The sequence below is a fragment of the Myiozetetes cayanensis genome, unplaced genomic scaffold (genome assembly GCF_022539395.1).
Source record: "Myiozetetes cayanensis isolate MyiCay16 unplaced genomic scaffold, myiCay2020 scf5-8, whole genome shotgun sequence".
In the NCBI taxonomy this organism is placed as follows: Eukaryota; Metazoa; Chordata; class Aves; order Passeriformes; family Tyrannidae; genus Myiozetetes; species Myiozetetes cayanensis.
Window position 1 is genome coordinate 92,115,614 of NW_026087742.1, and position 13,831 is coordinate 92,129,444.

General features: G+C 37.4%; 1 protein-coding gene across 7 annotated transcripts in view; it reads right to left on the minus strand.

The window, feature by feature from the left end:
- Nucleotides 1-593: 593 nt before the first annotated feature.
- ARHGEF7 (Rho guanine nucleotide exchange factor 7) overlaps nt 594-13,831 on the minus strand; it is a 120,949-nt gene continuing 107,711 nt past the window's right edge. For 5 of the 7 annotated variants that reach the window (XM_050334099.1, XM_050334100.1, XM_050334101.1 and 2 more), the window contains 3 exons: nt 7,543-7,642; nt 6,860-6,914; nt 594-3,710 (listed from right to left, as the gene is read on the minus strand). In XM_050334099.1, coding sequence (XP_050190056.1) covers nt 3,588-3,710; nt 6,860-6,914; nt 7,543-7,642 — 278 coding nt within the window. In that variant the 3' untranslated portion in view covers nt 594-3,587. Of the gene's footprint in view, nt 3,711-6,858; nt 6,915-7,542; nt 7,643-13,701 lie in introns of those variants that run through there. The other 2 variants (XR_007631127.1, XR_007631128.1) reach the window with 2 other exon arrangements.

The window sequence follows — 13,831 nt, forward strand, 5'->3', positions numbered from 1 at the left end:
AGTTCAGTTACTAATCCCTTCAAATGCCTTGCGCAAAGACTGAAACCATCTTTTCAAACAAATTACTGTCTCCACTTCACTTAACCCATCTCATCATCCAGTATAAAGCAATACCTATCATTTTCCTACCATAAAAATCATCCCACTCCCCTATTTCAGGCAGCAGCAAACATATAATATAAGTCCCTACGATGCACACTTATCACAAATTTCAAGTCTATTCAGATAAATCATACACGTAGAAAGTATTTCACTTAATTCATGCAGTTTCTAGTGTTTCTTTCTTTCTTTGCTTTCGTTATATTCTGTCTTCAGTCTCCTCCATTTCTTACATTGCCAGAGCAGGTCAGGCTGGCAAAGAAGTGAATATTCCACAGTGTAACAGTTAAGATCCTTCTTCTCAGCCCCATAAACATTCCTGTTTTCTTTTCCAGGCATGAATTTACTACTATGAAAGGCCACGAAAAAGCTTTTCAAGATAGTAAAGGAACTATTGCAGAGATTATTGTTTATATGAAAGGCAAAAAACTAAAGCCATTTACCTTCTTCACCTCACAGCCCACATATTAGATGAAATGTAACACTTCATAGGGTAGGGGAAAAAATCATGGTTTAATTACAGCAATGTAGCATAAATGCCTTAGTAGTCGATACCAGGATATTATTGTGACATCTAAACTAAACTTGAGTTCTCCACAGACATCGTAAACAGACACTCTAAATTCCCTAAATGATTGACATTAAGAAGGTTTATACAAAAGCAGTCAGTTGTTCAGTCTTTAAGATGCCATGACACGGTGAGACAAACACACATACATCAGTAAGTACAGCGAAATGTTATGCTACATTTTGGACAGTTCAGAACTGAAAGTGCTTCACATCTATAGGATAAGAAATGGCTTCACCTCCTCATCCCTAAATGATGAGAGCAAACAAACAACCCTTTAATAGGTTAAATAAACAGTCCCCCATTTATCCATGCTTATATAAAGTTTCCAACAATTCAGAAGGTCCACGGCGACATTTACAATTTATATACAGTGTAACAAAGTGTCAATGGAAAAAGGTTCAGATACTCCTTGGTTCCCAAAAGCCTGAAGGTGCTCCCTGCACTAGAGGCAAAAGCTTTCTGCAGTATTAGGTTGGTTTTCTTCCCACCTCCCCTCCCCTTTTTTTTTTTCCTGTTTTTTACAAAAATTAGTCATCCCAATCCACCTGAATAAAATCAGTCCCTAAATCCAGTTTAGCAACTGCTTAATCCCAGTGTTTAAGGCATGTTCATTAGATGTCAGTATAAGGGGTACTGTCAGAAATTATAATAATCACAGGCACTAAGAGTCAGCAGATTTACATAGCAACACCACTCTTCGCAATACAAGGTAAAACAAATTGTCACGATGGAAGTTGTTCCTGAGTTAAAATCTGCTAAATACTGCTAAGGTTAGTGTTTTCCTTTTATACATCTTCCTCTGGAATGTCCTTTCGCATATGCTCAGCTGAAAATTAAAGTTCACTCTGTAGATTTGCCTGAATGTCAGAAAGTAAAAATGTTAGCAAAATTCTAATTATATCAGCATGCCCAAACCTAAATTTGGCCATGATACTATGAATTTGCATGGTTTAGTATCACTTAGCTTTCAGCAAGAGTATTTCCTAAATGTGAAGATAAATATAAATGTCAGTCCACACTTCTGTGCAACTGCAAACATCAAGAAAAGAATTTGGTAAAGAGAATTAAAACCAGTTTAGAGTTCTATGAATATATGTAACTCTGATAATGTAGACATTTTTCATTTTCTCCTCCTTTAGGATTAAAGGAAAACATTTTTAAATTGCAGGAACACAAAAAACCTACGAATATTCAGCTTTTTAAAAAAGACAACTTGTCTATTCAGATTATCAAGTATCCATTCCCCCAGAATTGTTTCACAAGTATGCAATAACTGACATAATTTCCTATTTTAAAAAGCTGTTCTTGGCTGAACAGCTGGATAGCTTTAAAAACAGATTTTCCAATAGATTCAAAATGTGCATGACAGTTCTTACAACCCTAATCACCCTTGCTCCAACCCAGTAAAGTTCATACAAACATTTGTTCAAGTCTGAACATTACATTTAACAGGAGTTAAAGGGCACTAGAAAAATCAGGATTGCAAAAGGTGCGACTCAGGTCTGTGCTATACCTGTACTTCTGACTGTCAGCTGAATAAAAACCCCTCAAAAAACTGCACCATCTGGAGTTGAACCCAAAATTTGGTGAAATCCATGAAAAAAAAATGAGCTTTAATGGGATTAGTATTTTAAGTGCTCCATTTGAAGCTCAACATAGCAGTGATGCAGCATTTCCTATTTCAAATACAAGAAACTGCAGTAATTACACCTATCAGACTAGGGAATTAATGTTCCTTTATGTATTTTCAAATCTGTCAGCAGTGCGAAGTAAGAATTACAGAAAAAAATCTTATTTCCATATTTCTTTCCATTCGAATTCTAGTAGGACAGAAACCAGCAACATGCTGAGAAAACAGGGTGGGAAAGAAATGAGTGCTTCCACAGTATAGGAACTCCAGGGAGTCTTATAGTGGTATAAAAACAAAGCTCTGAATGAAATTTGGTCTAGCCTGTGTGTCTTATGCACAAAGGTTAGCTAAAACTTAATTGCTGTGACCATAAAATATAAATAGCAACAATTTATTCATAAAATTCTGGATTAGATTGATTTTTTTCTGTTTATCAAACAGCATGATCCATTAAATTATCAGCCAGCTGTATGTTTAAGCACAACAATAGAAAATGTAGTACACAAACACCTAAAAATCACAGTCGTAAAAAGCAGGCAAGTACATCAGTCTTTTGGTGGCCAAAGCACAACAGATTAGTCTGCCAAACAAGTGTATGTGAATGTAAGTTGTGGACATTAGTTTTGCTAAAAATTGTTTCTACTGTCAATAAACAATTTTCTGTATTTTAATACTGTTCTTAAGGAATTGTAAACTGTTTGAAAATGTATGGACAGACAAGTAACAGTGAAGGATTTAAATATAGTGGTCAATAGGAAAAACAGGGGTTTAAATTTGCAGGTGTGATGAGTGGGTAATTTGGAACTAATTCATAAATCATTCCTTCCTTAGGTAAGACAGTACTGCCATCATTTCTAACACTTGTGACCATTGTAATAACAAGAGAAAAAAACCCCAAACATATCAGCCCTGATACATCAATCACATATGCATTCAAAATTACAGCTATTTACATGAAAAATATATATTTAATTAAAAAGCCACTGAAAAACATGGACTTTTAGTCAGGTGCTGCACTTTCTGCAAAATGAGGTAATTTAGATGCAAACAAATTAAGTTTAGTAGAGTTCAGGATCCATGGTCTCCACACTTAAAGTACAGATTGCTTCAGTAAATGGCTTGACTGTTTCCGTATGCTCAGAGGAAGAAATCACTAGATCCAGTTAAATCCTGTTTTGTAGTGTTCTTGATGCAACACTGACTAATGTCAGAAGGCTTCCCAGCTCAGTTTTACAACTGGTCTTTCAATAGAAAGAAAAAGGGGGAGGGGGTAAGAAAAAAAAGTAGTTATAAGTTGGTTTCATCCCAAGATGGATCATTCATGTTCTTTAGAACTTTTCTAACAAGCTTCTCCAAGTCCTTGCGAGCTCTTTGTTCCTCTTCTAATGATTTCTTCATCTTCTTGTTATCCTGTTTAACAGAGACAGAAATATTACTAGTCTGTTTTGGGGTTTTTGACAGATCTTTTCTTACTACACATACATTATCAATTACAAACTCTGAACGCTCTTCTCAGTAAAACAAATATTAGCCATTCAAAAGCAAAACTTCTATTAAAACCTCCCAAGTTACATACAGTTATTTCACTCAATGAAACAAAAACCACAAAATGGAAACCGAGCTACTTCCTATTTATACTTAGGGGGCCTTTATAACAAAAGTGCTAACCACAGATGGCCAATAATCTTGAATGTGTTCAAATCTATTCAATGAGAAGCAGAATACTTGTTGCTAATAGAGAAAGGAAATGGAACAATAAGCGGACTAAATATTTCCTTTAAGAGTTTCCTGTGATTTTAACTAGTTTCACAATCTCAGAAAAGCTTCTTAACACTTAATGCAAATTGACTTTCTTCATTAGGAAATTAAATAGTTGAAAAGAGTATCCTGAAAACCATTACACTCTCTAGAAAGTGTTTTTGTGACTAAATGTTAAACCAGATTGATGACTACCAGCAGTCTAAGAGGAGTCTGAATTTCAGGGAACACCATCACTCTGCTTGTACATTAACAAGAGAGTTCTCACTATTTAGTGCCATCAGGCAATACTGAAATAAATAAACAACAGGACTGTAAGGATGTCTCTGACCAATACACAGGAATGCTTACACTGTTTAATCCTGCACAGGCCAAGCTGATGCTGGCAACAGCAATGAAGCAACCAGAACATAACACTGAAATAAGGCCCCAAGACAAGCCTACTGGTGTCTAACAAATGCAGGCCTGCAAATCAGGGGTCCCACTGGTCCCATCAGCTCTTATTTACAGACATTTGCAGAAACGGGATGGGATCACAGAATCATAGAATATGCTGAGTTGGGAGGGACTCATCAGGATCACTGAGTCCAACTCCTGGCCCTGCACAGGATACCCCAAGCATAACACCATGTGCCTGAGGGCACTGTCCAAATGCTTTCTGAACTCTGGCAGGCTTGGTGCTGTGACCACTTCCCTGAAGAGTCTGTTCCAGTCCTTAACCACACTCTCGGTGAAAAACCTTTCCCTGATACTTAACCTAAACCTCTCAACTCAGCTTTGTGCCATTTCCTTGAGTCCTGTCACTGGTCACAAGAGTGAAGAGATCAGTACCTTGTGCCTCAAAATCCCCTTGAGAGGATGCTGAAGACCACAATGAGGTGTCCCCTCAAGGTTCCTCCTGGCTGAACAAACCAAGTGACCTCAGTCGCTCCTCATAAGGCTTCCCTTCCAGACCCTTCACCATCCTCATGGCCCTCTTTTGGATACCCTCTAACAGCTTAATGTCTTAAATTCTGGTGCCCAAAACTGCACATGATACTCAAGGTGAGGCTGCACCAGCACAGAGGAAGAGTGAAACAATCCCTTCCTTTGACCAGCTGGCGATGCTTTGCCTGATGCCCCCCAGGACACGGTTGGCCCTCCTGGCTGCCAGGGCACTGCTGACTCATATTCAACTTGGCATCAACCAGTTCCTCTCCAGCTTCTCCTTCCCTAGTCTATACATACAACCAGGGTCTGTCACCTCATTAACTCCATTCCCTCTTCAAGTATGTTGAGAAACTCAGAAATGTCATTGCTTTCCTGCAGGTACAGATTTAATGTATTAAGTCTGCCAATTCAGGACTGTACTATTTAAATAGAGCCTGTGGAGCAACAGCTATGAGGTTATCTCTGGAAGCTGCTATGGGAGGGATCCCACTTTGCAGTCTGGTGTCTACACCAACCAGTGCGCTATGTAGTCCCAGAGAGCCTTTATCCATAAAGCCCTTGCTCACTTGGGAGCTTGCCAGCTCAGAGGTTATGTCTGCCCCTTCTCCGGTTGGCAGCGTCACAGTGGTGGAACAATAAATGCTTCTAGGCTGAGAGTCCCAATATCCAAGAAGATGAACTCAGGCTTTAAAATGTCTTGGCTTTGAAAGATGTTAGATACTCAAGACCATCTATTTGAAAAGGCACAGGAAAAAAGAGCTGTTGCTTGAAGCTCAGCTGAAGGTGACTTTCTGATTAAGGGTCACAAAGGTGTGCAGAGCCTCAGTGAGGCTGCACATTTATTCTTTGTACAAAAGCAGTCAGGCCATGGGAGTATTCATGGGCTATTATTGCTGCTTGTATTAGGTGAACTTTATTTTCAAAAAGACTGTCAATTTTGCATCCAACCTGGGATACTCATGCTTTATATGCTGAACTCAGCAGAATTTAAGGACGCAAGACATCAACTGTCCTATTTCAAGGAACATGCACGACAACCTTAGAAATACTGAGTATGTTTATAGATGGGCAAAGAATTTGGATTCACGTTTATAGCCCAAAACCTGAAGAAATTTTAATACAAATCCTTTTTAATTAACACAGGAATTTTATCCAACATCCTAAGTCAGACTCGTTAAGGTCGATCAGCAAATTCACACACTGGAGAGTGAAGAAAACTCACTGCTTTTTGCACCTATACACTAAACAAAGACTACATGTGGCAGCATTAACATGGTTTACACAAGTTGTGTCCCAACAAGAAGATGGTATTTTTAGTATCTAATTTTGGACACTTAAAACATGTGACAAAGCAGCACCCAGAGCTACCCTGAAACCCTCATTTAAGAACGGTCACATGATTGGCACTGAAAAGGACTCTCCTCTGGAAACGAGAGGTTTTAAGAACTGATTTGTAAGAGGTGTTCAGGTTACTGTAGGATTGTTAATAAAGGCCCAAATAGATATAGATACTTATAATACTGAAATGATACTATCTATACCAAATATTATTTCTCAGTCTCCATAATCTTACTTTGCTGTTGATGCAGCAGAACTGAATTTGCTTAATGCTTCTGCCATTTCCCAGTTTGCAACATTCAAGAACAACTTAGTAATTCACTCAGAGAAAAGATACTTAACACTATTCTCAAAGGACTGATGACAACCACAACCAAGGATACCTTTCCTCAGATGACATTTTACTTTTAAAATAGTCCAAAATTCAAGTTCATGCCTGTTAAAGTGAATAAACTTACAATCCATATTTGTTTTTATAATAAGCCTTCCATCTTTTTGTTCTCCGTGTTGCTATAAATGTGCAAGTTACCAACCTGTCTTAACTCCTGTACTTCATCCTTTAATGCATATACTGTGTCAACAAGGCTTCTAAAACGAGAAAGGAACATGATCTGTTATAACATTTTCCAGAAATACATGACAAAATTTATTATTAGACAAAACTGCTAAATGAAATGCAATTAAAAAAACCCCAAACCCCACAGCTAATTGCTAATTTCAAACCTGTGTTGAAAACAAACAACCTATCAACCCCTATCTCTTATCCCAATTTATATTCAGTAAGGCAAGGACATGTTACCACCTTCTGTGACAGAAAACATCTCTCCAGCACTTACAGACTTATACTGGTTTCTGTATTCCAGCTTTCTAGAAAAATACTGTAGTTTCATTTCCAACATAACACCTTACCAAAAAAGTAGAACGATGCCACACACTAACTAGAAAGATGACATCAGTTTAATATTGAAATCTGACAGCACCTAGAAAAATTATTTATAAATGAAGCATTTCACTTCTTGGCATGAGTGAAATAAGTTGTACAGCATATACGAAGAAGCAAGATATTTAAATGAAGGCCTACTAAAGGCCTGGCAGCATACTCAGCTCTGTTCCCTACTACAAACATACCATACACACACTACTATAATGGAAGACAGGAGGAAGAAGAGTGAAAAGTTTACTACTTTAATCCACCAATCATTAAATATTTTCTTACTTCTCTTCTATTACAGTCTGACCATTACTTTTAGTTTCTTCTACAATAATTTTTTCTTCTTCTGGAAGCAGGACTTGAGGAGCTGATTCTTTACGGGAACCTGTTGTAAAAATAAATTACAAAATGAACAAATCACAAATATTGCTGGAGCATTTTAAAGATTATTCTTTCATTCACTGCATGATACACCTGCAGGACCAAGGTAGACCACTTCCCATTTCCCCCTTCCCTCCACACACAGAAGTTACCAACGTATGTTTTACAGTTGAATCCACAGCCTTAAAACAGCAAAAAATTGTCTGACACTCCTACTCCACTGCTGACAACTCCCATGTCATCGACAGGGATGCTACACCAATCAACAGGCAGTGCACTATTCAACTATCAGTAAAAGTTATACAAATTCACAATGTCAGACTGAGGAAGTGATAGCTGTGTTTAAAAAACCATGATTTACGCCTCAAGGACAGATTCTCATCTCACACTGATACAAATCCAAGAAACAGTTCTGCTCTAAACCCATCCCTCTGTCACTGAGCAGCAGAATAGTGCTATCAAATGACACAGCAATGAGGGGACAGAAGTTAAAATCGCTTTCCCTGAAACACTGTAAACACCACACTTCTGAATGTGTGAACGACATGTATACATAAATACACTTACAGATAGTGTTTTAGTCCTATAACAAATTTCTACCAAATGAAATATATTTTTTGTATTTAATAAATGTTTTTAAAAGCAACCTCAGTTCGATGATAAAAACTCAAAACATTCCAACATCTTCAAAACATTTTCCACAGTCATTACAGTTTATAACATCAAGGTAAAACACACAGATTAGAAAAAATTAGTTATGACTGGAAAAATCTAATCTCAGATATCTGCATCCATTCATACATATATTAAGTAGGTATTCTGTAATCTTTATTTAATTAGGTTGCAACAAATTACAACTTTTTTTTTTAAGAAGGTCTGTAAATAAATTGGCATCTAAACATTTATTCAGAATTCAAACACTGCAAATAAGGCATTAAAGTTCTTGCATATTTTAACTAAGATATCAGTTTTAATAAACAAGGTACATTTGGCTACCAATTCATCTTAATGAACTTTCATTAACTAGAAACGTTTCATCCAGTTTGAACTGATAACTTGGTACTAAAGAGCACAGGCCTGTCCAGAGAAATCAGTTGCTGAACAGCTGCTTTGTGATAACAGTTCTTTTCTTTTATGGGTCACGATAAAATACATAATCTAAACAAATTAAAAATGGAATAAATCACAGTCATTACAAAATACTAACTTCCCAAACAGTGGCTGTCTTGAGTGCTGAGCAATGATCCTGTATCTTAGCTTAGTTAAACTATTTAAGCTATTTTAGCAAACAATGACAAATGTCTTTAATGAAGAAAACAGTTTCCTTAACCTTACAGTAAATATCTTATGTATCAGTAGCTGACTGTCAAAATTATATGGAATAAAGATAACTGAAGATTTGAAAAAGAATCTTGTCCTTGAAAGCTCTAAGTTCTTATGGAGTGAAGAAATCTTTTAAGGGTTAATACACTTCCACTCCCACTCATTTGCCAGGAAGGAACAACCTATAAAACAAACATATCCAAACTCTGCAAGGAACTCAAGGCCACTTCCCTGTCTGCACTGTCAATCTCTAATTGTAAAAAGCTGTCTCATGTTTATTTCAGTTAACTGATTACTGCCCTGCTTTATTAGCCTAACAGGTAACACACAACACTGAGTTAAATGTTATATTAGGAATTAGTTGGCAGCAACCAGACCACTACATTCTGGGTCTCTGTACCAACGTGGAGCACCTCAGCCCAGCACACTCCAAGGGAGACACTGACCAAAGGAACAGAACTGTCACGTGTTTCTCACCCACGACTCCCTTCAACCAAAAGGAATATGCACTATCATTCTCTCTGTACAGAGCTGCATCCACCTGTCTGCCTGGGCAGAGTAACAGGGGTCCTTGCAAAGCGGAAATAGCATGGAGTAGACAGCTTGAAAACAAAAACGTCCCATACATGTTACACACACACGTGCATGTAAAAGAGACGTCTACATCGGCATACCCTGCTGTACGTACAGCAGAGCACAGGAAACACTCAATATTGCCGAGACACAGAGAGCAGTTCACCAATATTACACACACAAGACCACCTCATGCTACACATACACACACAATGCAAAACTGCTGCTGTGAACACTGACCTTCCTATGCCACAGAACATTAACCACCATGGAACTCAAGACAAGTTTCACTCTTCGCCTTCATTGCTCCAATATCCTCGGTCATGCAACTCTTATTTGTATCTCAGAACCCTTGCTGCTCTCACAGTTTATACTTATGCAAAAACTCCCACACTTGCTCCTTAATCTTGGTTTGCTTTTTGTGAGCTTTGGTGGTGTTGTTTGTTTTTTTTAATTGTTGTGGACTTTTTCTTCCTAAACCCCACAAGCACTTGCTGAGTATACCAGGTACAAGCACAGTGCATCTATCCTATCACAAAGGACCCTGTCATCAAACGAGTATGTGCACAGTAACAGACTTGAGATGTCAAGTTATAAAGGCAGAAAGAATCTATTTCACCATTCTGCTTTTCTGCACCATTTATGCTAGCAGCTTCTCTTTTTTTAAAATGCATTTTCTGGTAATTACATATCCAGAAGTAACTTCAAGCAGAGTCACCTCATCACTAGCACTCAGGAATATTCCCTCGATTGCACCTTGTGCCTCCACCTTTATGCCTATTCTCTATGTAACCATTTCTCTCCACAAAAGCTACAGCTTTAGGACATGAAGAGAGTGTTGTGTTACAGTACAGAGAGTATTTCACACAGTGTTGTATTAAAAGCATAGTCTAGGAAGTTCCTGCAGTTCAGATTATTCTAAACACCTCTGAGACATATTCTACATTTTCATGAAGTAGGGCAGAAGAATCAAGTTACTTCAGTTTGTCATGGCATCCCTCAAGCCTAAGCATCCAAGTTTCTGAATTTAATTAAGGGACACTACTCAGTCTCATTCAAAGTCAAACAAGCCAAATGATTCAATTTAAATTGACTTCCAAAAATTCTGTCCCTAAATCACCTTGAGATAATATAACCAAAAGTACTAGTTGGATAGGTTTAGGTTTGTGGTTTTTTGTTGGTTGTTTTTCTTTTTCTTTTTAAAGATGGGCATCCCCTACCCCAACAAAACAGGATTTCATTTGAGTTTCTTTTTTCCTTTTTTCTTTTTTTTTTGGGGGGGGGCAGGTGGGGGAAGGGTATTGGGGGAAATAAGGTAGGTGGGAGAAGAAAGGATGTTTGGCAAACCCAAACAATTACTTCAAGAATAATGAACAAATATCAAGGTCAAGTAAGTTGCCATAACTTGTCAATGGAAAACTCTTAAATCTAGGGTCTTGGAAGAATAGCCCCTGTTTAGAAATCTGTTGAATAATTAAGGTAAATAACTGACCACTATAATAAAGATTTAACTAAGTTTTCAGCAATTAAATTCCATCACAAAAAATAAAGGCATCCATTCGATATCAATAGATCTCAGCCCTAGAATGGAGAATAAAGAATTAGAATGCTTTTGGACAATACTCTACCCTAAATTATAGGTTAGCAAATTTAGCTTCCAGATTAAAGCCAGCAACAACACAGCCCACCCAGCATTCAGGTCAGGGCTACAGACCTTAGCAACACCCCCTGCATAATGTGGTGCAACATCTGAAATACAAGAATAGGTCTGTGGGTAACAGCCCCCTGCTTTCAGTTTTCAGTGTCTGATCTCCTTTCCAGCCTAATCCATCAGCCAAAAACAAGCAGGCAATTCTGAGTATTTCTGGAAAAGAAGGAAAGCTGAAACCTGTTCTGATATTTACATGAAAAACTTCATTCTGATATTTACTGAAAGACTTCATGACAGAAGTTCACTTTAGACCTGTCTGAAACAGGCAGAATGTCACTCCTAGCCCTGGAGTACAGTCTTAACACCAAAACAGGAGGAGACTACAGAGAGGCTGAATGCCACAGAGGTTCTCAGTGATGTCTGTTTGCAATCATAACTCACAACCCCAGCCTTTCATTCCCTCTCCTCCAAAGCAGCTTGACCATCTTACAAAATGGTTGATACAGAAGCACAGAATGTTTGGGTTGGAAAGGAACCTTTACAAGTGGACAGAAGCCGGGCTTCAGAAGCAACCGTACTGGTAAACAGTATGGTCCCTTGAATCATTTAGCAGACACACGTGAAGGGAGCCCAGAAGTTTTGCAGGAGGGAGGTAAGAAAAGAGGGATGGGATTCAGATACCTTTTCACTTTAACCAGATATTAAGTCTCTGCCTATGTTCAAAGACCTTTTCAGTCCAGGAATCACTGAAGCCAAAAGCAAAATGGAGATGGGTATTCACATCACCTACTTGAAGCAGCTAACTTCAAGGCCTCAGTTAAAAGCCAGCTCTCTCCAGTCAATCAAGAACAGTTTTCCTTCCTCCAGCTAGCCAATTGGAGGAGAGGGCTCATAGTCATAGAAGACTGAGTGTCCTAATTTAAGCTATGGAAGTTAGATGTGCAGTGATGGTGGTTAATTTCAAGTGCACAGCATAATCCAAGGCCATCAGCAATTTCTCTGTTGCACAGCTTTTAAGTATGGCTGTTTTGTTCACTTCTTAATACCTTTCACTGTGATTAGGACAGGTAAGGAGGGGAACAAGGCAGGGATAAAGGAAAAACAAATAGAAACACTACTTGTAAATATACAATTCTGTTTTTCACCTACTTTACTAGGCTCTCTTTGCAAGCTAAGAAGCTCTCAGAAATTAAATTTTCTTGAGCTTTGAAGACAGAAGCATGACTTGCCACTGAAAAATCAAGTGTGTGCATACAAAACTGTTTAGGATCTACCTTTAGCCACTGGCATGTACAGTCATGTATGTTTCCTACTGAAGCAAAGGTCAGACAAACCCAGATAAAATTAATCATAACTTACAACATTGCACTCGTTATATTAAGGATGTTAAAGTGGATGAGATGTGCCAAATTAACTCTTTCTTTCTTTAAAAATTTTTCATGAGATCCTAATACAGAGAATCCTAAAAATGGGGTTCCCAGACTCCAAGTCTGTTGAGATTTAATTATTGGAAAAACAATCCTTCATGCTACAAATCTACCAAAATCAAAAGGGTGCCCTTAAATCTCTTTGTACAGAAAAAACAAATCAGAATGCAAATATCAGACTAAACTTCAGTTCACTGTATAAAATACACCACTGTTTGCAAATTCTTGGGAATAATATAAGAAGTTTGGGCATGAAATAATTTTTTGTTTGTTTTAACTAACTGTGACACACAAACAGGAAAAAACTCCACATGACTCAGATGACTGATCTGGGCAGTTTATAGCAATATGCTTTGATGAGTAAAGTGGAAATAATTAAAGTGGACCAAAACACAACTTTGTATGCAAGTGTTAGTCACATAAGAACAGAATAAATAGTTTAAACAGACAGATACACCATCTCAAGAAACGAGATACTTCTAAGACAATATTTGTAAAGCGTTATCCCACTAATCTTCCTGTATTTCACTAATCAACACGAAAACTTCCAGCCAGAGGATCGCAGGACTAAAACTAGAATTGCTACAATCCTAGCAAAATAATGTTATGACCTTCTAATAGAAAGAAGCGATCATTTCATTTATTCTGATGTAAACATTTTAGCAGGTATATTAGCTTATAATTTTATTTAAATTCACTCATATATGAGCATCTTTTAAGTAGAAAGGCTAAAGATAACTCTTACTTTAACCAGAGAAACATTGTAATATTAAATCTTGAAAACACACAAGTTATTTAAACCATTAGCATATTCATAAAATTTCAGTCTGGTAATAGGACCTGTAGAGCAGGTTTTAGACTGTTTCAGTAATTCAGCCCATGTTTTTACTGAGAATACACCAATAATAAAAAAACAAAACAAAAACAAGCACAAACAAACAAAACAAAAAACCAACCAACCAAACAAAAAAACCACCAAAAACCCCAAACCAAAAAAAGAAGAAAATAAAATCAATTTAAGGGGAGAGGGAACAGAGAAACATTCTACAGATGTTATTAAAAAAAGAGAAGATATAGAAGAATACATACTTCACATTACACTGAATTTCTTGTAGGTGTCAACTACATTAAACAAAGATTACACACTTATGTCAAAAAAGGTCTTTCACTTCAGCATTTGATTCCTCTGGGAAGAAGGAAGGAAGAAAAAGGAGGCATG